Genomic DNA, 23,919 nt, shown 5'->3' on the forward strand with positions numbered 1-23,919 from the left:
TCGTCGTGGGGATTTGAAACCCCACCCCAACACATCCAGAACCAGCAGCCTCTACCCCAAACCCCGTGCCAAGAAGAGACTGGACAGTTATTTGTCTGAAATGGTATAGGGTTTCCTGCCTGACCAGGGGGTTGGACTAGACCACGGGTCGGCAACCCGCGGCTCCGGAGCCGCATGCGGCTCTTTGAGCCGTCTCCTGCGGCTCCCAGCCGCCCGGTGCGCGCGCACCTCTTCGAATGGGCAGTGGTGCGCGCGCACCTCTCCAAATGGAGTGTGGCACCGCCCGTTTGGAGAGGTGCGCGCGCACCTCTCCAAACGGGCGGAGGTGCGCGCGCACCTCCCCAAACCTTTGGAGAGGTGCACGCGTACCTCCGCGCGAACGGGCAGCGGCTCCGCTTCTTGGGAAAGCTGCCGCGGCCCGTCTGCAAAGCTGGGCCAAATTTGGATGGGTCCCGCTCTACATGCGAGGCTCCCGAAGTTAATTCAGAAAGGAGTGGATCTGTGTTAGAGGCGCACGGAGCGAGTCCAGCGGAGCGTTCGTCCACCCCTCCGAAGCTCTCGTGTTTCTTGCGCGAGGTAATCGCCCAGAGAAGCCGCTTCGGGTTACAACACAGCGAAAGGTAACTGGAGATGATCCGCATGTGAGCAAACTCACCAGGGGACCCTTGTTGCCCCCCGGCTTTCCGTCCCCTCCACCCCGAAACCCTTAATTGCAAGACGCCTTCCCATTGACCGAGGTCTCCTCTTCTTTCCTCTGCCTTCCTCTGCCTCCTCCTCCCTTGTACACCTACTATCCACTTTTATGCTTCCTTAGACCCTCCCGCCCCCGCCCCGACGGTTCCCTTCTAGCGGCCGCAGACTCTCACCTTCGGGGCGCGCGCGAAAGCCGCTGATCTTTAGGTGCAGGGCAAGCTAAGGGCAGGGCGGCAGCATCTCGGTCCTAAATGGGAATGTGCAGAGCTCACGCGCACATGCTCACTGGGGCCTCGTGAGGACTTTGGAGGGCACGTTTCCTTCGGGGAAAGCGAATCGCGCCTTTGCCGGCTGCGGACTTTCAAGCCCGAGAGCGGCAGCAGCGGCTGCCTTTTAGCGCCGGCAGGCTTGTTCCTTCGCTCGAGCGCCGGCGGAGTCGGGGAGCTCGGCGCGCACATGCTCACTGGGACCTCGTGAGGACTTTGGAGGGCACGTTTCACGAAGGGAAAGCGAATCGCGCCTTTGCCAGCTGCAGACTTTCAAGCCCGAGAGCGGCGGCGGCTGCCTTTTAGCGCCGGCAGGTTCGTTCCTTCGCTCGAGCGCCGGCGGAGTTGGGGAGCTCGGCGGCGCCTACGCTCAATAGCAAACTGTGGTGGTGCCACTGCCCTTTCGAAGAGGGAGAAGCGGGATACTGGTTGGGTGGGGAAGCGGCAAAAGTGGGGGGGGGAGAGAGAGAGAGAAACGGCTCTGCCTTTGGTTCCCCGTCCTAAAGCACAGGGGCGCTAGAGAAAGTTTGGAGTTGGGTAAGGAAGTGCAAAATTCAGGAAGGAAAGCGGGACGGCGGGCGAACGGGAGAACCGGGAGCATTGGGGGGGGCGGAGGGGAGCGATTACTGTCTCGCTACTAAAACGAGGGCCGGCCACTCCGCTGGGGCGAGCGTGCCTATCCTGCTCCCTTTCTCTTCCAAGCGGCGCTGCTCAGCGGAGACGGCAAGAGAGCAAGAGCCTCTGCAGGCAGGGAGGGAGGAGCGGCGAGAAAGGGACGTTTGGGGTCTCTCGCCAAGGGGTGTAAGCCGAGGAACCCCGAAAATCTTTGAGTAGAAAAGGAGGAGCTTTGGCAGGGAGGGAAGTGAGGTTGGAAAAGCAGGCCGGGCGAAGGAAGGGAGCGGAGGCGGCAGCTTTGTAGATGGGCCACGGCAGCTTCCTCAAAGAGCGACGCCGCGGCCCGTTCCGAGAGGTGCGCGTGCACCTCCCTGAATGGGCGGAGCTGCGCGCGCACCTCCCCAAACCTTTGGAGAGGTGCGCGCGTACCTCCGCGCGAACGGGCCGCGGCGTCGCTCTTTGAGGAAGCTGCTGCGGCCCGTCTGCAAAGCTGCCGAAAGCGGCAGCTTTGCAGACGGGCCGTCGCCGTCGGGCAACCGGGAACCGGTTCCATCTCACTTTTTAAAAAAATGGCAACCGCGTGCGTCCGCGCATGCGCAAAAAACCGTTTTGTGCATGCGCAAAACGTTTTTTTCGCATGCGCGTGCATGGACACACGCATGCGGCTCCCAGTTTTTTTAATTTGTGATGGAACCGGTTCCCGGTGGCTCTTTTCCTTTTTTAGGTTGCCGACCCCTGGACTAGACGAACTCCAAGGTCCTTTTCAACATCATCATCATCATCATCATCATCATCATCATCGATCATTGCACAGCCAGCCAGATGTTCAGACTGGATTTGTTATTTTTGTCTACCTATTGAGTCCTTAGCAAGGACCTGGGATAGGCAGATGTGGATGTTTGATGGTATTACGGATATCGTTGCAGGATGGAAGCAGTTCCTAGTAAGGCTGCCTTTTGCAATTGACTAATGGCAGATTTGTCAATGCCAATGATGGTGTTCAAGTGGTGCTCCAGTTGTTTTGGGATTGCACCCAAGGCGCCTATTACTATTGGTACTACCCTTGCTTGCATTTGCCACAGTCTTTCTATTATTATTATTATTATTATTATTATTATTATTATTATTATTATTATTATTATTATTGTTGTTGTTGTTGTTGTTGTTGTTGTTGTTATTGTTGTTGTTGTTGTTGTTGCTTTGTGAATGTGGAAGCTGCCAGCAACAGAGGTTGGAGAGCATAATTCACAAGCAGGGAGAAGGTGGCTGGCTTCACCTTGCAAATCATACATTAATCTTGGTTTGGAATGACACCCCCTTAAGGGACATTCTTAATTCTATGTGTAATTCTATTCCGCACGAGTTTCATAAATAACATTCCCAAAACCTTTGAAATGCAGACAATTCCATATTTGGTATTCAGCCCCTTCCCTCCCGGCCCCTGAGGAATTGCTCCTGACGAGAAGCCGCTTAAAAAACAGGACGAGCAGGGAAAGAAATGGTAGCGTGTATTTGGCATTAAGCTCTTTCCTGCGGTCTAAATTTCAGCACTGCATAAAAGAACAAGAAGAAATCTATAATTCTTCGAGGGAACATTAGTAGGCCACTGTTTCGCAGTACTAAAGGCCAGGGAAGATGGTTTCCATGGCAACCAGGGGTTTTAAAATATGAGAGACATTCGTGTACAAAAGTAGTCCGTCGTTGGCTTTGTGCAAAAGTGAGAATTTGGCTCCATCGCTCTGAGCTGGGAAAGAAATGCTATCCAAATGGTCAGAGATCTTAACAGCTGAGCGAATAAAAAGTACAATTGGGATGCAAGACAGGGATGTCCGTCCTTGGCCACTTGAAGGCCTGTGGACGCCAACTCACAGAATTCCCCAGCCAGCCAAACAACAGTACAGAGCAATGTGCTGTTGCTGTGGTTAAACTCCTGATATAACATTTATTCAGAATTATTCAGAAATAATCCAACAAAGGGCTCCCTGCCGTTTTTAAGCAGAAGCAGCTTCCGTGCACTTTCTGCCCATAATTTCAATAGTAGAGAATCTTATTTTGTTTCTATAATTTGTTCTTGGGCCTGGAATTGTGTCTATCATTTGTTCACAGCACGAGTGAAGAATTGCCTATCATTTGATCAGTTTGCGGTTCCGGTGTAATCTGTGAATACATGTTGTCTTTATTAATGATTTGGGAGAAAACAAGAAAATGAAAAGAAATTAGCAATTGAAATAAATAATCTCCTCCAATTGCTTAGGAACTGAGGCACTTATTTGAATAAAAGCTGGATTTTATCTTAATGATTCGGAAACAAGGCTATAACCATCCTGAACAGAATGCAGAAAGCGTTGATGCAAAGCTAATAAATTTAGAACACAACAGAACATTGTCAAAGTTGGAAGGGACCTTGGAGGTCTTTAATAATAATAATAATAATAATAATAATAATAATAATAATAATAATAATAATAATAATAAGAAGAAGAAGAAGAAGAAGAAGAAGAAGAAGAAGAAGAAGAAGAAGAAGAAGAAGAAGAAGAAGAAGAAGAAGAAGAAGAAGAAGAAGAAGTTGGAAGGGACCTTGGAGGTCATCTAATCCAACCCCCTGCTAAGGCAGGAAACCCTATACCATTTCAGACAAATGGCTGTCCATTCTCTTCTTAAAAACTTCCAGTGTTGGAGCATTCACAGCTTCTGGAGGCAGGTTGTTCCACTGGTTAATTGTTCTGTCAGGAAGTTTCTCCTTAGTTCCAGGTTGCTTCTCTCCTTGATGAGTTTCCATCCATTGCTTCTTGTCCTGCCTTCAGGTGCTTTGGAGAATAGCTTGACTCCCTCTTCTTTGTGGCAGCCCCTGAGATATTGGAACACTGCTATCATGTCACCCCTCACCCTTCTCTTCATTAAACTACACATACCCAATTCCAGCAACCGTTCCCTATATGTTTTAGCCTCCAGTCCCCCAATCATCTTTGTTGCTCTTCTCTGTACTCTTTCTAGTCTTTCTTTTAGTCCTACATCCTTCTCAAGCAGGAGGCCTTATATAATAAGATACCAAATAATGGTACACTAGGCTTGAAAAGCCTCAGTACTTGTAACACCTTACTGATTTACATTGGAATGCTAGTCCTTGACTTATGATGATTCATTTAACAACCGTTCAAAATTGTGATGGTGCTGAAAAAAAAATCCGTTGCAGCATCCCTGCAGTCACACGATCAAAATGTGGGCACTTGGCAACTGGCATGCATTTATGATGTTTGTAGTGTCCCAGGGCCACATAATTGCCCATTGTGACCCTCTCAGAGGCTCCTGAGAAGCATAGTAAACGGGGGATGGTGGATTCATTTAATGACCGTGACAAAAAAAAAGTAGCAAAAATTGGGCAACATGTGCATTATTTAATGACAGAAGTTCTGGTCCCAATTGTGATCGTAAGTCGAGGCCTACCTGTATTAATACAAGTAGTCCTTGACTTACGTCCACAACAGAGCCCAAAATTTCAGTTGTTAAGTGAGACATTTGTTAAGTGAGTTTTGCCCCATTTTACAACCTTTCTTACATCAGTTGTTAAGTGAATCACCGCTGTTGTTAAGTTAGTATCACACTCGTTTAGTGAACCTGGCTTCCCCATTGACTTTGCTTGTCAGAAAGTCGCAAAAGGTGGTCACATGATTTTGAGACCCAGCAGCGGTCATAAATATGAATCAGCTACCAAGCATCTGAATTTTGATCATATGCTCATGGGGGTGCTGCAAAGGTCATAACGGTGAAAGAAGGTCAAAGTCATTTTTTTCTTTTTTCTTTTTTTTTTATTGAAAAGTTTTACAGTACATTTTATCTTTAACAATCCCCCCCTCCCCCCACCCCTACCTAACCCTCCCTATTTTTTCAGTTCTGTTGTGGTACACAAAGGCCACGAGTCAGAAAAATTTGAAATGCCTTCAAATGCCACCTAAAGTTACTTTGTCATTTGAGCTGGCTAATAACTTGATTAATTACATTAAATAATTAAGAAATAATTAATTCGCTTGTTCCAAAGGAATTCTTTTTGACAGCATACAGAAGTAAGGGACTTTTTACCACAAAATGTTGCGTGTTTTTCTATCTTTGTCTCTTTTAGTATCTGCATTCAAATGGAGTCGTCCACCGTGACCTCAAACCAGAAAACCTTCTCTACGCAGATCTCTCCCCCGATGCTCCACTCAAAATTGGTATGTTTGGGATGAAGTAAGCAGAAAATATTATATAATGAAAACTTATTTTAACAGACTAAGAGGGGGGCAGGAATCCATTGTTTGCAAAGAACCGCTAGGTGGAAAAATACACCACTGTGGCAATTAACTTCAATTGCGTGATGATGTCATTTTGCAGGCGCTGCAAATCATGCCCTTTGCGTCAATACACGTCATTTGACATAAACTGATATGAAGGATATAAAATCATTTGATCCAAAACAAAGAAAAAACAGAATTTATGATGCATTTTGTAAGATGTTATCTGATGTGACATTTGTGTAAATGTACCTGATTTGCGTTATAATCTCATTATGCAGCTTACACAAATGACAGGATTTTGAATTTAACAGATGTTTGGGAGAAATGGGTCTTCTTTCCCTCAGGTTATACCTTAAATTAAGGGTTGACTAATTTAACAGCATTACATGCAGAACCACAACAACTTACAAGAGTTCGTTTAGTGACCGAAGTTACAACATCACTGAAAAAGTGACATATGACCGTTTTTCACACTTATAACTGTTACAGCATCCCCAGGGTCATGTGGTCAAAATTCAGATGATTGCCAGCTGACTGATATTTTTGACAGTCACAATGCCCCTGGGTCATGTGATTCCCCTTTTCCAATTTTCTGACAAGCAAAGTCAATGGGGAACCCAGATTCCCTTAACAACCATGTTACTAATTTAATAAGTGTAGTGATTCACTTAACAACGGCGGCAAGAAAAGTCGTAAAATGGGGCAAAACTCATTTAACAAATGTCTCACTTAGCAACAGAAATCTGGGGCTCAGTTGTGATCATAAGTCAAGGACTACCGGTATCTGTATTGGAATTACTGTTTTAACAGTATTTCCTGCTCTAAGCAGAATGACATAGCATTCTTTCCTGGCAAATAATGACGTTCCCTAGTTGGGTAATGAAACGTCTGCAAGAAAAGCTCAGAGAGCGTCAAAGAGAGAGCATCAAGGACTCCATAACTCAGTGGCCTTCAAATCTGGCAACTTTAAGACTTGTAGACTTCAACTCCCAGAATTCCTCAGCCAACCATGCTAGAACTACTAGAACAGGGGTCTTCAAACTGGGCTGGCTGAGGAATTCTGGGAGTTGAAGTCCACAAGTCTTAAAGTTGCCAAGTTTGAAGAGCCCTGCCATAACTGAATCCTGAATTATAAATATTCTTTTCTCTTGGAGTTCCAAATTCTTATTTGGCTGGTTTTCTTACGCTGATGACATTGCTGTCATTCATTGGGTAATGAACTGTGAAAAACATCAACCAAGCCAAGAGAGCATGAAGGACTTCACCGTGCAACCCTGAGCTACTGATAAGGTAGTCCTTGACTTGCGACCACAATTGGGGTCAAAAGTTCCATCCCTCAGCAAGGAGATTTAGTTAGTTGCAGTTGATTTTTGTGACTCTTGTTCCACAGTTGCCAAGCAAACCATTGAAGTTGTTAAGTGAATCACATGGTCATTAAGCAAATCTGGCTTCGCCCATTGGCTTCCCTTGTTGGAAGCCCCCTGGGAAGTTTGCAAATGGTGACCAAATGATCTCAGGGTGCTGCAACCAAAATAAATATCTTCTGATTGCCAAGCGCCCAAAGTGGATGCTGTGACAATTTTTTCAGTGCCCTCCAACATCTAATTGAGCAGAGATTAACAGCAAGATTAACATCAGAGCAATAATCAGGAAGTAAACAGTACCTCAATCAAGGGAATAGAATAGAATAGAAGAGAAGAGAAGAGAAGAGAAGAGAAGAGAAGAGAAGAGAAGAGAAATTGGAATGAAAGGAATAGAATAGAATAGAATAGAATAGAATAGAATAGAATAGAATAGAATAGAATAGAATAGAATAGAATAGAATAGAATAGAATAGAATAGAATAGAATAGAAATTGGAATAGAATAGAAATTGGAATAGAATAGAAATTGGAATGAAAGGAATAGAATAGAATAGAATAGAATAGAATAGAATAGAATAGAATAGAATAGAATAGAATAGAATAGAATAGAATAGAATAGAAGAATAGAAATTGGAATGAAAGGAATAGAATAGAATAGAATAGAATAGAATAGAATAGAATAGAATAGAATAGAATAGAATAGAATAGAATAGAATAGAATAGAATAGAATAGAATAGAATAGAATAGAAATTGGAATGAAAGGAATAGAATAGAATAGAATAGAATAGAATAGAATAGAATAGAATAGAATAGAATAGAATAGAATAGAATAGAATAGAAGAATAGAAATTGGAATGAAAGGAATAGAATAGAATAGAATAGAATAGAATAGAATAGAATAGAATAGAATAGAATAGAATAGAATAGAATAGAATAGAAGAATAGAAATTGGAATGAAAGGAATAGAATAGAATAGAATAGAATAGAATAGAATAGAATAGAATAGAAATTGGAATAGAATAGAAATTGGAATGAAAGGAATAGAATAGAATAGAATAGAATAGAATAGAATAGAATAGAATAGAATAGAATAGAATAGAATAGAATAGAATAGAATAGAATAACAATAACTTTATTGTCAGTTTGAATGTACACTAATCGGCATACATTAAAATGAAATTTCATTGCATATAGCTCTCAAAGGGTCACCATCTCCAATATACACTACATAAATATGATGAAAACAAACAAACAAACAAATACAGAATTATACATATACCCACATATATTATATGACACACAGTCAAACAAGCTAACAGTAAACAGCCCAACTAAAGAATCTCCAGCACCGCTCCCACCAACCCTGAGCTACTAGAATATAGGGCGAGCTACTAGAATATAAAACGACAGCAAACCCCACTCCCTGCAGTCACTGATCGTGTTACCTAGTTTGGTAATGAAACGTCTGCAAGAAAACCATCAAGCTCAGAAAGCACCAAGGATCCCACAGTTTAACCCTGAGCTACAAATATTCTCTTTTTATCAGTACACACAACAATTTCTTTTTTTTTTTCCCCTCCCAGGTGATTTCGGTTTATCTAAAATTGTGGATGAGCAAGATACGATGAAAACTGTATGTGGCACACCAGGATACTGCGGTGAGTATGTGATGGAGAGCAATGGGGAACTCTGTCCCTGTTACGGGTGCAAGAGAAAGGGAAGCTCGGTATTCTGGGCCCTATTTTTAAGAAAAAAGCACATAACAGCATACGTAATTGTGCTCTCTAGGAAAGGACCTTTTGCAGGAATACTATATTTGGGATGTGAAAATCCAGATGTCCACTAAGATGCCAGCAAAATGTTAGACTTACTTTCTCTCTACTGCTTCCTAGTGGTCATGTGAAGATTTGCAGCTCAGATCTGGTGGTTTTTTTTCAGCTTAGCAACCAGTGTTATTTGCTCCTAAAAACTGTTTCTTGCCACTGTTCCCAAACCAGCGTGTAAATGAAGTGTGCTGAAGTATTCACCTCTGGAAGGCCCATTGGAGAAACATTACGAAGCTTGTGGAAAGATGCCTTAAATGAGAAAATGGCTACCTGGCCTAAAGGATCTGAGCTGCAGACGTTCAGACAACCACCAGATGGCAACAGAGAGTATTTGAGGGATCTTTTCTACCATCTAGTGCAGGGATCCCCAACCTGTGGGCCGTAACCCACTACCGGGCTGTGGCCTAATGGCAACTGGGCTGCGTGAGTGGCGGGTCGGTGCACATACACAGCTTGAGTCATGCGAGCAGCGGGTGCTGGTGCTTGCAGCCCCGCTGGTGTAAGCGGCAGGCGCAGCCATGCCTGCCCCTCACATCAAACCATCCTTTCTTCCTCTCCCTTCCTCTCCTCTCCCCCCACCCCCGTGCCAGGCCCCCAATCCAGAAAGGTTGGGGAACATTGATCTAGTGGTCATCTGGCTTTAGCATCCTCATTTTACCACCTAGCCCAGGGGTCAGCAACCTGAAACAGTGAAAGAGCCACTCAGAACCGGTTCCCTCACAAAAGGAAAAACTGGGAGCCGCAAAAAATGTGTGCGCATGCACGTACATGGGCGCATGCACAGAACAGGGTTTGACTGAAGAGTGGAGCCTAGACGAGATATGCACCTACCCTGCATATTTGAATTGATTGGTTGAACTTTTTTAGTCCCACTTTTTTTTGGGGGGGGACTGCACATGGCAGAGGACTGGGAGCCGCAGGAGACGGCTGAAAGAGCCGCATGCGGCTCCGGAGCCACGGGTTGCAGACCTGTGACCTAGCCTGACTCGAAGGAGAAGGCCTTTGGGCAGATAGTTTGGGCTACAGGTGTGTTAGGCTTTATCCATTCTGCTTCAACGGGCCACCAGGGAAGCATGGGCAAATAATAACATGCCACTCTCTTTTCCTTCCCCATGAGTTTGCAGAAGTGAAAGTGATAGCAAGTGTCAGGTTGGAAAACTTCCAAGAAAATTGCCCCATCATCCCTGAAGGAGTGTGAGTTTTCAACCTTGATGCTTAGGGGATGAGCAGGGAAGAGAGTCATAGAGGGAGAAGGCGGGAAAAAATGGAAGCAAAGATATGTCTGCCAACTGCTCGTTCTCTCTCTCTCTCTCTCTCTCTCTCTCTCTCTCTCTCTCTCTCTCTCTCTCTCTCTCTCTCTCTCTCTCTCTCTCTCTCTCTCGTCTTTTGTTTATTTTTCAAATGCCTTCAGCACCTGAAATTCTCCATGGCTCACCATATGGCCCTGAAGTGGATATGTGGTCTGTAGGCGTCATAACATACATTTTGTGAGTAATGCTAAAATACTTTGACACAAAACTCCTGTCACTGTGATTTGCTCGCTCGCGCTCTCTTCCTTTCAAGCAGGGCCCAGCAAACCAGCATGATGTGAAGTGTGCCTTTTCTTATTCTGGGTTATTGTTTTTGGAGAGGGAGAGGGGGTGATTCTCACCCACCCCTAATTTCTGCCATTCTCTGCTTCCGACTTAAAAATAAATCAGGGGGAGGGGGGGGAAGGGGGGAGGTAGGGAGGGGAGGAGGGAGGGGGAAGGGGGTTTCTTAAAGGAAAACTGTATTTTTAAAACTCTTCAATAAAAATAAATAAATAAATAAATCAGCTCCTTTTAGCCTCCAACTCTTTCCCTCCCACTCACTTTGTTTATTTCTCTCTCCAAGTAAAAACCACAAAATTCTGACTTCCCACACGCACACATACACACACAATGATGCATGCTGACAGGCATACTGTTTTCTTTTTTATTTGCTTTCAGTGTATTGCCAAAAAAAAAAAAGGAATAGGCAAAAGTGTAAGGATGCCAAGAGGGGGCTTGTTCCAGATCACAGGTTGTTGTGGTAACTGAAAAAAGTGACTTATCACCTTTGCACCATCCCCACGGTCATGTGATCAAAATTCGGTCATTTGGCAACTGACATGTAATTTATGTCCCCAGTCATGTGATCACCATGGTGAGAGGTAGGCAACCTTGGCTCTTTTATGACTCGTGGACTTCAACTCCCAGAATTCCTCAGCCAGCCACGCTGAGGGGAAAGGGAGAGGTTTCCAAGCTGAGCCACGCTGGCTCAAGAATTCTGGGAGTTGCAAGTCCACGAGTCATAAAAGAGCCAAGGTTGCCTAACCCTCACCATGGGTAACCTTTCCAGCTGGCTTCCAATGAGCAAAATCAATGGGGGAAAGCCAGATTCACTTAACAACCACATGAGTCACTTAACAACTGCAGTGATTCACTTAACAGCTAGGGTAGAAAAGGTCGTAAAATGCGTCGCAATTCACTCAACAACAGTCACGCATGGCAATGCAAATTTTGGGCTCCATTGTGGTCATATGTCAGTGGCTACCTGTACAGTTTCTTTCCTTATTGTTACCCTGCACAGGGCAAATATGGACACCACCGCCTGCTAGGAGATTGGCCCTATGATTTTATGCCATACAGAAAGACTATGGACTATCACTTAAATAGAAGCCAGCCGTGTGCTGCAGCTGCCCCAAAAGCCAACACAGTGCTAGGCTGCACTTACAGAGGGATAGAATCAAGATCACATGAAAGTGTTAATAAAGGTAAAGGTTCCCCCGCACATGCGTGCTAGTCGTTTCCGACTCTAGGGGCCGGTGCTCATCTCCGTTTCAAAGCCGAATAGCCAGCGCTTGTCCGAGGACGTCTCCGTGGTCATGTGGCCGGCATGACTAGACGCCAAAGGCGCACGGAACGCTGTTACCTTCCCACCGTAGTGGTCCCTGTTTTTCTACTTGCATTTTTACGTGCTTTCGAACTGCTAGGTTGGCAGAAGCTGGGACGAGTAACAGGCGCTCACTCTGTTACGCGGCACTCGGGATTCGACCCGCCAAACTGCCGACCTTCTGATCGACAAGCTCAGCGTCCTAACCCACTGAGCCACCGCGTCCCTTCTGAAGTGTTAATACCACTTTATAATGCCACACTTGGAATCCTACATCCAGTTTTTGGTCACCACGATATAAAAAAGATGTTGAGACTCTAGAAAGAGGGCAGAGAAGAGCAACAAAGATGATCAGGGGACTGGAGGCTAAAACATATAAAGAACGGTTGCTGGAATTGGGTATGTCTAGTTTAATGAAGAAAAGGACAAGGGGGGACATGATAGCAGTGATCCAGTATCTCAGGGGCTGCCACAAAGAAGAGGGAGTCAAGCTATTCTCCAAAGCGCCTGAAGGCAGGACAAGAAGCAACGGATGGAAACTAGTCAAGGGAAGAAGCAGCCTAGAACTAAGGAGAAATTTCCCGACAGTTAGAACAATTAATCAGTGGAACTACCTGCCTCCAGAAGCAGTGAATGCTCCAACACTGGAAGTTTTTAAGAAGAGACTGGGCAAACATTTGTCTGAAATGGTATAGGGTTTCCTGCCTGAGCAGGGGGTTGGACTAGATGACCTGCAAGGTCCCTTCCAACATTATTATTATTATTATTACTATTATTATTATTATTATTATTATTATTATTATTATTATTATTATTATTATTATTATTATTATTATTATTATTATTATTATTATTATTATTCTAAGGAACAGCCGGGAGCCATGGAGAAGGTCCTCTGCTGCATGAGGCTAATAAATCTGTTGCTAACAGGCTTCTAGTTAAGTGGGGGATTTTTTTCCACTTATAAAACTGTAGTTGGCCCAGTACTGAGATGCCCTAAGGGTCACCGCCTTCAGCTAGGAATCAATGGCCCAATAAGAACACTTCAGGAAACAATGCTTTGTAGTTCTCCAAAACCATGAAGTGAGGGCCACTGAGGCCAGCAGGAAATGTTTCTCAGTTAATGAGAAGCTAGATTAACCTCCACATTATTGTCATTTCAGAAGCATATTAAATCAGAGCTCTTCCAGAAGTCTGTTAAAGTTGTAGTTTATTGAAGGAACACCCTATCGATGTTTATATTATTGTAAGTTATGATTTTTAACTTGTGTGATCCAACTATTAAGGATAGCTTACGTGCCTATATTTTGCAGTGACTTGTTCTATATCGCTGAGAGTTGTTTGATCGCAGTGGCATCGAAAGCCGATACACAAGGAAGCCCTTAATATATTTGGGGCAGTGGATGCGAAAAAAGACCTTAGTTTTACTTTTGCAATGTAAGTGCAGGCCCTACAGAGGGAAGAGATTGGAGAAGAAACCAGTGAACAGGAATGCAGCAGAGGGGGTAGTGGAAAAGAAGAAACTGGACAACCATTTGTCTGAAATGGTATAGGGTTTCCTGCCTGAGCAGGGGGTTGGACTAGATCAGAGCTTTTCAACCAGTGGTACGGGTACCACCTGTGGTACATTGGCACCTGGCAGGTGGTACACGACCATCCTAGAAAAGTGGTAGCGGGGGAGGGGAATGAGCTGGACTGGTGGCAGCACCACACAAGCCTGAGCGAGAGACGGCTGGAGCTGCAGGGCTGTCAGGGCTCAGCCGAAGCGCCAGGATCAGCGCCAGACTCCAGCTGGAGCCCGGCACTGATCCTGGCACTTCTGCTGAGCCCAGAAGAAGAGCCCATCAGCTGGAATGTTGCCGCATCTCCAGGGTCTTGTGATTTACATTCAGATGCTTGGCAACTGATTCATATTTATGACGGTCACAGTGTCCCAGGGTCATGTGAAGTGACCAAAACCTGCTGCAACCACCCAGCAGAGGGGGGGGAATAAAAACCAAACACCCCACCCCACCCCCGCTGCCAATCCTCAATAGAAATGCTCACAACAATGAAAACCTCGGACAGGAGGAAGAGCGCTGCCGGGCGGGCGGGCGGGTGTCTTGCTCGGCTGTGGCTTGGGGGGCACTTTTTTCAGTGCCATTGTAATTTTGAACAGTCACTAAGCGAATTGTTGTAAGTCGAGGACTACCTGTACTTCATCACTTTTTTCCTTTTTTTTTTTTTTTTGGTCATCAAGTTTTTGACACCTTGCTAGGCGACTGGTGGTACTCGGAGGTTGCCATATCCTAAAAGTGGTACAATGGGTGAAAAAGCTGAAAAGCCCTGGACTAGATGACCTCCAAGGTCCCTTCCAACTTGATGATGATGATGATGATGAGTCAGTGAATTAAGCCCCTCCCACATTAATTGATTGATTGATGCACTTTCAAGTCTGCCCGGCTCAGTAATAACTCAGCGTGACTAACAGATAAAAAGCAAAAGAAAACAAAATACATCAAGAAAAAGGGGGGGGGGGAAAGATAGCTAACCAAAGCCCAAGTACAGGTCATCCTTATGATGACCTGACTTATGATCAAAAAAGAAATACCGATAGTCCTCAACTTATGACCATAATTGAGCCCAAAATTTCTGCTGCTAAGTGAGACAGTTGTTAAATGGGCTTTGCCCCATTTTACAACCTTCCTTGCCACATTTGCTAAGGGAATCACTGCAGTTGTCCAGTTGGTCATGTGGTTATTAAGAGAACCTGGCTTCCCCTTTGACTTTGCACGTCAGAAGGTCACAAAAGGTGATCACGTGACCCCAGGGGACTGCAACCGTCATAAATCTGAACCACTTGCCAAGGGTCCGAATTTTGGTCCCTTGACCGTGTGGGGATGCTGCAGTGGTCGTAAGTGTGAAAAATGGTTATAAGTCACTTTTTTCAGAGTCATTGAATGGTCTCTAAATCAAGGGTCTTCAAACTTGGCAACTTTTAAGATTTGTGGACCTCAACTCCAGTCCACAAGTCTTAAAAGTTGCCAAGTTTGACGACCTCTGCTCTAAATGAATGCTTAGGTCTAGAATGACCATACCTGTAGTTCTTATACTCTTGTGATTTTGGGAGTGTCTGCCACCAGGACATTGTGAGTTCTAGTCTTGTTTTAGGCACGAAAGCCAGCTGGGTAACTTTGGGCCAATCACTTTTTCTCAACCTAACCCACCCTCACAGGGTGGTTGTTGTGGGGAAAATAGGAGGAGGAAGGTGCGCTGAATATGTTTCCCACCTTGATTTATTTGTAAAAATAATAAAGCCAGAATATATATAAATAAATAAGGGTATAGGCATCTGTTTCTTCCATTTTTTTCCCCAGACTGTGTGGCTTTGAGCCTTTCTTTGACCCAAGAGGAGACCAATACATGTACAGCCGAATCCTAAATTGTGACTATGAGTTTGTCTCCCCTTGGTGGGATGAAGTGTCCCTCAATGCCAAGGACCTGGTGAGTTCCTGTATTTTGAGCACGGCCCTGATGGATGACTGGCCCGTCTGCATCTGCTCGGCAGGCATAAAGGAACCCTGGTGGCACAGTGGTTAAAGTGCAATATTGGAGGCAAACTCTGCCCACAACCTGGAGTTCGATCCTGATTCAAGGTTCAAGGTTGACTCAGACTTCCACCTTTCTGAAGTCAGTAAAAAGAGGACCCTGATGGTTGGGGGCAACATGCAAATAATGTTTTACCTCAGGGTTGGGGAACTGTGGAACTTGGTGGACTTCAACTCCCAGAATTCCATGCTGGCTCAGGAATTCTGGGAGTTGGAAGTTCACAAGTCATAAAGTCCCTACCTTTGCTCTAGATCAGGGGTAGGCAACCTCGGCTCTTTTATGACTCATGGACTTCAACTCCATAAGTCATAAAAGAGCAGAGGTTGCCTACCCCTGCTCTAGATAGTAAACTGCCCAGAGAGTGATGTAATATATGGAGTGGTATATAAGCCTAAATGCTCTTGCTCTTGCTCTGAAGGGTTGAAGCCCTGTTCCTCAGCCACCATGTCCCCTCAAACATCATCCTGCAAATGAAAGTAGCAGACTCGCCTTCCATTCTTCTGTAGGGATATCCTTGGATCTCACTGGGGTTGGAGAGAGTAATGGGACACCGATTCCATGTCCCTGGGTCCTTGGTGCTTTCCGAACTTGGTTGTTTTGTGGCAGATATTTCATTACCCAACTAGTTAACCTGTTCAGGGCTAGAAGGGAGTGGAGTTTGCCCCTGTAGCCCTGATGATGTTACCTAGTTGGATAAGGAGATGTCTGCAAGAAAACAATCAAGCTCCGAGAGCACCAAGGATCCCACAGTTTGAACCTGAGCTACATATATTCTCTTCTATTGCTACAAGTGCCTTGACTGGCTGAGTCCACCCCATGGTCCTCCTTTTTTGTGAAGAGGAGACTTTCCTAGTCAATCCCTTCTGCTAGGGCAAGACCACATGATCTCCAAATATCAAATGTGTTCCTAGCTCTAAGACTGGATCATTGTTGCTCCAATATATTAAGACTTCAGGGCTCTTCAAACTTGGCCCTTTTATGACTTGTGGACGCGTGCCTGGCTGAGGAATTCTGGGAGTTGAAGTCCACAAGTGATAAAAAGGCCAAGTTTGAAGACCCCCGTATAAGAGATACGGCTTGGACTGCACAGTGAGGGCCATCATTTTGACTTCTCCAACATCCCCTCGCCTGGCAGACACCCTCAATTAGCAGAGTTTTATTTTATTGATTAAACTTCTATGCCTTCACTTACGCTATTGAAGCTGCTCTGGGAAGCTTGCAAAATGATAAAAAGACCAATATGGAAACAATTAAAATTAAAATTAACAAGGAGTAAACAGGCAGCATGGGGCTGTCTCTGTACTCCATCAGCCACTCCCAGTATAGTGCAACCCATTGGGGCCACAGAACAGCCAGGAATTAAAGCCCTTCCAGAAGGCCAAGAGAGTGTGGGGGGGGGTGGACCTCAGCTATGGAGGCAGAGTATCTCAAAAGGTAGGGGCCACAGCAGAAAAGGCTCTGCTCCCGGATCCGGCCCACCGGAATTCCTTGACAGAGGGGTTCTGAAGCAAATGTCGTCTGCTGGAGCAAGTGGGACAGGGCAGTCCTATGGGGCGAGACGGTTCTTCAGATAGCCTGGACCCATGCCCTAAAGCAGTGATGGCGAACCTTTTAGAGACCGAGTGCCCAAACTGCAATCCAAAACCCACTTATGTACAGTCAGGTGCCGGGTGGGCGTGGCCCATTGGGTGGGTGTGGCCCATTGGGTGGGCGTGGCCATAGGTTCGCCACCACAGCCCTAAAGGCTATTTACATCCATTATTATTTGTTAAATTTTTTGCTGCATGGCTGCGGTGGTAACAGCAAACTGGGTGGGACTAAAAAGTTCCATCAATCAATTCCAACTTTGTGAGATCTTTTTTTTCCCCGTGAGAAGTTGAAATTGATTGATTGAACCTTTTTTTTTTGTACACGGTGGCGGAGGCCTAAAACGAAAAGGTTTTATAAAACCCAGCTGAAGGCCTAGGACTGGGGCGACGGTGCGTGTGCCCACAGAGAGGACTCTGCATGCCACCTGTGGCACCCATGCCATAGGTTCGCCATCACGGCCCTAAAGGCTATTTACATCCATTATTATTTGTTAAATTTATTTGCTGCCCATCTCAGCGGCCCCCCAAACATTTGGGCACAAGAGACTGGTTCCATGGAGAAAGGTTTTTCTGCGGACCAGAGGGAGGCATTGGGTGCTGCCTGCATCACACGAATGGGGCTTTGCATGGCCCGGTTGCTGGCATGCATGGCCCAGTGCTGGTCCGCAGTGGGGGCTACTCTAGGTGGACACGACATGTTACGACCTGGAGTTGTCACACTAGATCCGTCTCTGGCCTTTGCAGGTCCAAAAGCTGATTGTCCTGGATCCCCAGAAGAGGCTAACAGTTCATCAAGCTCTAGAGCACCCTTGGGTGACTGGCAAAGCTGCAAAGTTTGCACATATGGACAGCACTCAGAAGAAACTGCAGGAGTTTAATGCCAGGAGGAAGTTAAAGGTAAGATTCTGGGGACGCTGCCCTCCTGTCTGGGGTCCCCCATGGGGGCTGGGAACTAGGGGCCCAAGCTCAATGCCAGAGGCTCAGAATCAGGGTGCAAGGCAAGCCTTCCAAAGTAGCATAGTACAGTTGCCTGCGGTGTGTGTGTGTGTGTCAAAATCAAGTCGTGACCGTCTTTCACGACGGTTTTGCCATAAACCAGCACTTGCTTTCAGCAAAACCACGCCCACAGCCAACCATCGGTTTGCTTAACTAACACTGCAAAAAAGGTCATAAAATCGGATCAGACACCCGACCGACCCATTTTACAACCGTCCCAACTTAGAAGCATGCAGGAACAGAGTGACGGTTCTCGTCCCTTAATCTTCCCTTTTGGAAGGAGGGTGATTTTAAACCCAGGGAGGACATTCTCTGAGGTAAATAGAGGGCCTGAAGTTTTCCTCTTGTGCAAAAAATGTTAGGTGTGTGATTCTTCTGAGACAGAAACACCTGCAGCCAATGGCAGGCTGTGGTGGATGAGATCTCTTGCCTGGGAGGTCTTAACAATGCCTGCCAGATGTTTGTAATTGTGATCCAGTTGTGGCTTTTATTTCACTCTTCCACATTTTTATTCCATTGGCAGTCAGCCACCTGTGCTTAGTATTAGAGAACATGGTGCCGATGAGAATGAATTAATGTAATTAATTAAAATAAATGTATACAAGTAGTCCTCAGTGACCGACAGTAATTGGAATCAGGAACTCCATTGCTAAGCAATGCAATCATAAGGCATGATGTCACATTACCATGCCGACTTAACATTGGCAGTTCCAGCAATCCCAGTGCTGTTGTTAGGTAAATCCCATACAGGCCCAGCGTCCCATGGTATATTTTTTTATATTCATTTATGTAATATATAAAATAGGAGAAGGAAAAAGAGAGGGGGGGGGAAAGGTGAGATACTAGGGAAAAAAGGAAGAAAAGGCGCTGACTTCCGATTCTCTTTAGCACAGTACAAAATAAAAACACTCCAGCCTCAACTTTTTGTTTTTACACATTAGTATATAACTAGACATTTCTGTAACGACAAATCTATCTAATCGACAAAACCAAAGTAAAGTCAAATTTTTTTTTCCATCACAAGCACAAAATCTAGAAGTGATATATATCCAAGTGAAAAACATACTTAAATATATTCTCCTCTTTGAATAAACTGATCAATTTAACCCTTCCTGCTTTATCTTTCTTGCTATGGAAATTTCTGTTTGCGCCTAATAATCTTTCTGAACTATCACCATTTTTATTAACAAGGTTCACTATATTCTTTCAGATTCTTTGACCTTACAGGGAAAAATACCTTTTTTTAAAAAAAAAAAAGTTAAAACTTTCCTTTAAACACATTTCTAAAATCAAAACTTTCTAGTGTATCTTTTTCTTTAACTTCTTAAGAAACATGCAGGATTTGAACTTCAGTATTAAATTTAGCATGACCTTGAGGGATAAGGGGTAGAGATGCTGTCTAGGAAACGATCAGATAAAAGATGGGGGAGCCATCAGTTACTTAACAGTCAGAGAAAAGAACTAAGGCAGGACTCGCCCTAACTCAGGGGTAGGCAACCTTGGCTCTTTTAGGACTCGTGAACTTCAACTCCCAGAATTCCTGAGCCAGCATGGCTCAGCTTGGAAACCTCTCCCTTTCCCCTCAGCATGGCCGGCTCAGGAATTCTGGGAGTTGAAGTCCACGGGTCCTAAAAGAGCCAAGGTTGCCTACCCCTGCCCTAACTGATCACACGGTTAAAAGAGATGGGAGGAGATTTGTACTTTCAGACCTGCAAGATTTTGACAATGTAACCTTACAATTAAGTAGAATTAGCTCGTCTGGTTACATTTCCTGGTCTGGTTTAACTGGAAGGGCTGACATCAGTCTTGCAAGTCTGAAAATACAAATTTCCCACCATCACTTTTAAATGTTTGATCCATTAGGATGGGTCCTTCCTAACTTTTTTTTCCTGACCATTAAGCCACTGGGGGCTTCTCCCCTTCTTGTCTGATCATCCTCTGAACACCATCCCTTCCCCTCATCCCTCAAGATCATTCCCACGTACCATTCATTACTCACAGTCACACAGCAGCCATTTTCAACTTCCTGTTTGCTTCTCCACTGACCTTGTTTGTCAGAAGCTGGCAGGGAAGGCTACAAATGGTGATCACATGACTATGGGATGCTGTGATATCATAATTGTGAGCCAGTTGCCAAGCATCCAGATAGTGAATATGTGACCATGGGGATGGGCCAACAAGGAGAACCCATTATCCCTCATTCAGCGCTATCATAACTTTAAATAGTCGCTGAGGGAGCAGACATTAAATCAGGACTGCCTGTGTGGTTCTGCATCTCACCCAGAAGGGCAGCTCTTGGGTGTCTGATTGAGAATTAAAACTCGGTTAAAAGCAACCAACAGTATTTATTTATTTATTTGATTTATAGCCTGCATTTCATTATTTTTATAAAGAACTTAAAGTGGAAAAACTATCTAATACTTTTTCTTCCTCCTTTTTTCCCCACAACACCCTTGTGAGTTGGGTTGCGCTGAGAGAGAGTAGCTGATCCAAAGTCACCCAGTTGAATTTCATGCCTAAGGAGAGACTGGAACTCACCATCTCCTGGCGATTGGGCCCTGATCACCTAGCTAGCTTTCATGCCTAAGGCGGGACTAGAACTCACAGCCTCCAGGCTTCTAGCCTGGCGCCTTAATTACTAGACCAAACTACGCATATAACATAGATATAAAATATATAAAACCCTGCTAGCCAGGGAGACGTAACAGTCCCCGCCAGCAACATTCTTTTTACAAGCTCCTTTATAATAACAAACACATACGTTCAAACCAATGTCACTCTTTGTCACGTCATGTCTAACATACACAGGCTGCCGTGAAAGCAGTGGTTGCATCCAGCCGTCTCGGCAACCACAGCCACCACGAGGGGTGCAGATATGAGCGCCATCAAGATGCAGCCAAAGAGGACAGCGCAGCTCCCTCAGCAGAGAGTGACCTCTTTCTCCAAGGGAACCTTTACAAGGAGAAGATGGAGATTGATACAGAAGAAGCCATGACCGTAAACAACCCTTTAGCCAAGGTCGAGAAGCTCGAAGGCTTCCAGAACGAGAGTCCCGGAGCCCCGATGGTGATACTTAACGGCTCCAGCTGCAAAACCTAATGCTACGGAACACCAGCGTGCTGCTCTTGTCACCAACTCAAGGGGGATAAAGTCTGTCACCACCGCCGATAGACCAAATTCTAACAGTGACCGTCAAAGGCCACCAGCCAGATTGAGAGCAGTTCAGATGGAGGAGGACCAAAAGCTAATAGAGATTACGAGAAAGTGCTGTGGGGATATCTTTTGCAACCTGGCACGTCATAGTGGATTCCTGCTTCCATCATCTTCAGTCAGGGATGATGGGGGCTATGATCCAATTTTTGGGGGGAAGAGCACCAGACTGGGGAAGGCACTAAGGGTAGGCAGCTGAAGAGCAGTTTGTCTTGTTTTGCAGAGAAACCCATGTCCTTTATTATCCTTGCTCTGTGTGTGTGTGTGTGTGTGTGTGTGTGTGTGTGTTTGTGTATGTGTATGTGTCTTTGTACACAAGCATACAGCAAAAGGATAAGAATATATGCATTTGTATGGGAGCCAGGTAGTTTAGAAATTTGAAATCCCATAGTAATAATTCAGGGAGAAGCGGGGGCAGAAATAACTTTTCTTCTATTGCTACATAAGATCCTTTTAACTGCAGGCGCCGTCTTTGAATTTGAAGCTTTCTACACTCAGAGTATTTGCTCTAAAGCTGCTGCCATCATTCCATTCAACAACTAACTTTGAACCGTGTGTACACAGAAGGATAAGGTGCTCCTCTAAGAATTGAGTGATTTTTCCCAACCGTTTGTGAGCCAGATGGAATACATTTAAGGAACAGCAGCCTCCAGATGCACCCTCTAACCAATAAATAGATGCTGCCACTGTTGCTTCTCGGAATTATTTTCTTGTTGGCAGGCCCAAATTTTGTCTCCTTCCAAGAGCAAAGAAGTGCAGCAAAACTGCCCACCGAAAAGTGATTTCTCCATACGAAATAGTTCTGGACCTGTCTTCACTCTGCAGAGTGTATTTGAACTGCATTTGAACTATGTGACCTCCACATGGTCAAAAATTGGTCCTGCCAACTTGAAGCAGGGAACTCACCCAATATAACCAGGGAAAATATTCTTCACTGCTTCCTCAAAATTCAGAAAAATAAGAATATATGGATTCTGCCAGGGTGTCATCTGGTGTCATCCACTTCACATCGTTATTCTGGACAGAATGGCTCTTACACCCCTGAACATTATGTGTAATATTATGGCCCCCAGCTCTTAAAAAAAGAAAATGTCTCTTTTCCAGTGACTCGGCTAGCTTCTTGCCTAAGGCAGAACTAGAACTCCCAGTCTCCTAGTTTTGGACCTGATGCATTCAACTATTATTCCAAACAGGCTCTCCTCTGTTAACTCCTTAAGCCTTGTCTTCTGGGCAAAGAGAAAGTGAGTATTTGCCTTCTTCAGGAATTAGAAGAATGCTTATCCAACCGTTCCTGTCCGTATTATCTTCTTCTATTCCAAACTCAAGATCAATATTTCTTTCAACTGTTCCTTACAGGACCTATTTCCACACTTCGTCCTGACTCCTTTGCCCTCCACTTGATCTGGGGCTGCCGCAAAGAAGAGGGGGTCCACCTTTTCTCCAGAGCACCCGAAGGCAGGACAAGAAGCAACGGATGGAAACTAATCAAGGAGAGAAGCAACCTAGAACTAAGTAGAAATTTCCTGACAGTGAGAACAATCAACAATCAACAATCAACCAGGCTTGCCTCCAGAAGTTGTGGGTGCTCCAACACTGGAGTTTTTTTAAAGAAGAGATTAGACAGCCATTTGTCTGAAGTGATACAGGGTTTTCTGCCCAAGCAGCGGGTTGGATTAGAAGACCTCCAAGATGCCTTCCAACTCTGTTATTCTGGTCCCAATTTGTTACATTCTTCTTAAAATATCTCACCCCCAAATGGACTCGGGTTTTGGAAGTGTGTTGTTGTTTTTTACTTTATACACAGTGTGCAGGGCACCTGAGAAGAGAGTCATCAGAAGAGTGTTCATCACCTCTAAGAACTTAAAATATGAGGATCAACAATGCTGGTTTGATAAAAGCAAAGGGACAAAGTGATAAGTGATATTTTTGTTAGCTTGATATGGGCCAAGAGCAATCTGAACCTGTCGCTTTAACTGGAAGAATTAAATGGAACTTGTGGACACAGATAGCTTTCTTCCCCACTGCTCTGCAGGAAACATTTATTTACTCTCCTTGCCGTTGCTTTACAGTTTTGTATTTGAGCAACAAAACAAAACAGAACAAGGATGGTTGAGAGATCCCAAAGATGCTTTTTCACGAGGCAACTGGACTTTCTTGTTTTTCTTTGAAGACGTTTCACTTCTCATTCAAGAAGCTTCTGAAGAAGCTGAAGAAGCTTCTTGGATGAGAAGGGAAATGTCTTCAAAGAAAAACAAAGTCCAGTTGCCTCGTGAAAAAGCATCTTTGGGAGAACTATGACCTGGATGACTGAGAATCTCCATAGACCAGGGGTAAGCAACTTTGGCTCTTTTATGACTGGTGGATTTCAACTCCCAGAATTCCTGAGTCAGCTATGCTGACTCAGGAATTCTGGGAGTTGAAGTCCACCAGTCATAAAAGAGCCAAGGTTGCCTACCCCTGCCATAGACGGTTGGTTGAGAGACTTTGCAGCAACTAGTAACTTCCAAACAATGTGCGATACCGCTTCTGCAAAAGTCAAGGCCTTCATAGAGATGACAGAACAAGAGACTCGGTTATTGTCACGCTGGACATCACAATCCTGTGAA

At 44.9% G+C, this 23,919-nt stretch overlaps 1 protein-coding gene across 1 annotated transcript in view; it reads left to right on the forward strand.

Annotated features, from left to right (window-relative positions):
- The window catches only part of LOC308659920 (calcium/calmodulin-dependent protein kinase type IV-like), a gene marked incomplete at its 3' end in the record, with an annotated part of 68,059 nt that extends 46,857 nt beyond the window's left edge, over positions 1-21,202 (forward strand). The window contains exons 7-12 of the mRNA XM_081314049.1: positions 5,692-5,782; positions 8,793-8,867; positions 10,447-10,522; positions 15,287-15,413; positions 17,852-18,004; positions 20,912-21,202. Of these exons, the coding sequence (XP_081170175.1) occupies positions 5,692-5,782; positions 8,793-8,867; positions 10,447-10,522; positions 15,287-15,413; positions 17,852-18,004; positions 20,912-21,202 (813 nt within the window). The remainder of the gene's footprint in view (positions 1-5,691; positions 5,783-8,792; positions 8,868-10,446; positions 10,523-15,286; positions 15,414-17,851; positions 18,005-20,911) is intronic.
- Positions 21,203-23,919: the final 2,717 nt, after the last annotated feature.

Source organism: Vipera berus (genome assembly GCF_964194415.1).
Source record: "Vipera berus genome assembly, chromosome: 1".
Lineage (NCBI taxonomy): Eukaryota > Metazoa > Chordata > Lepidosauria > Squamata > Viperidae > Vipera > Vipera berus.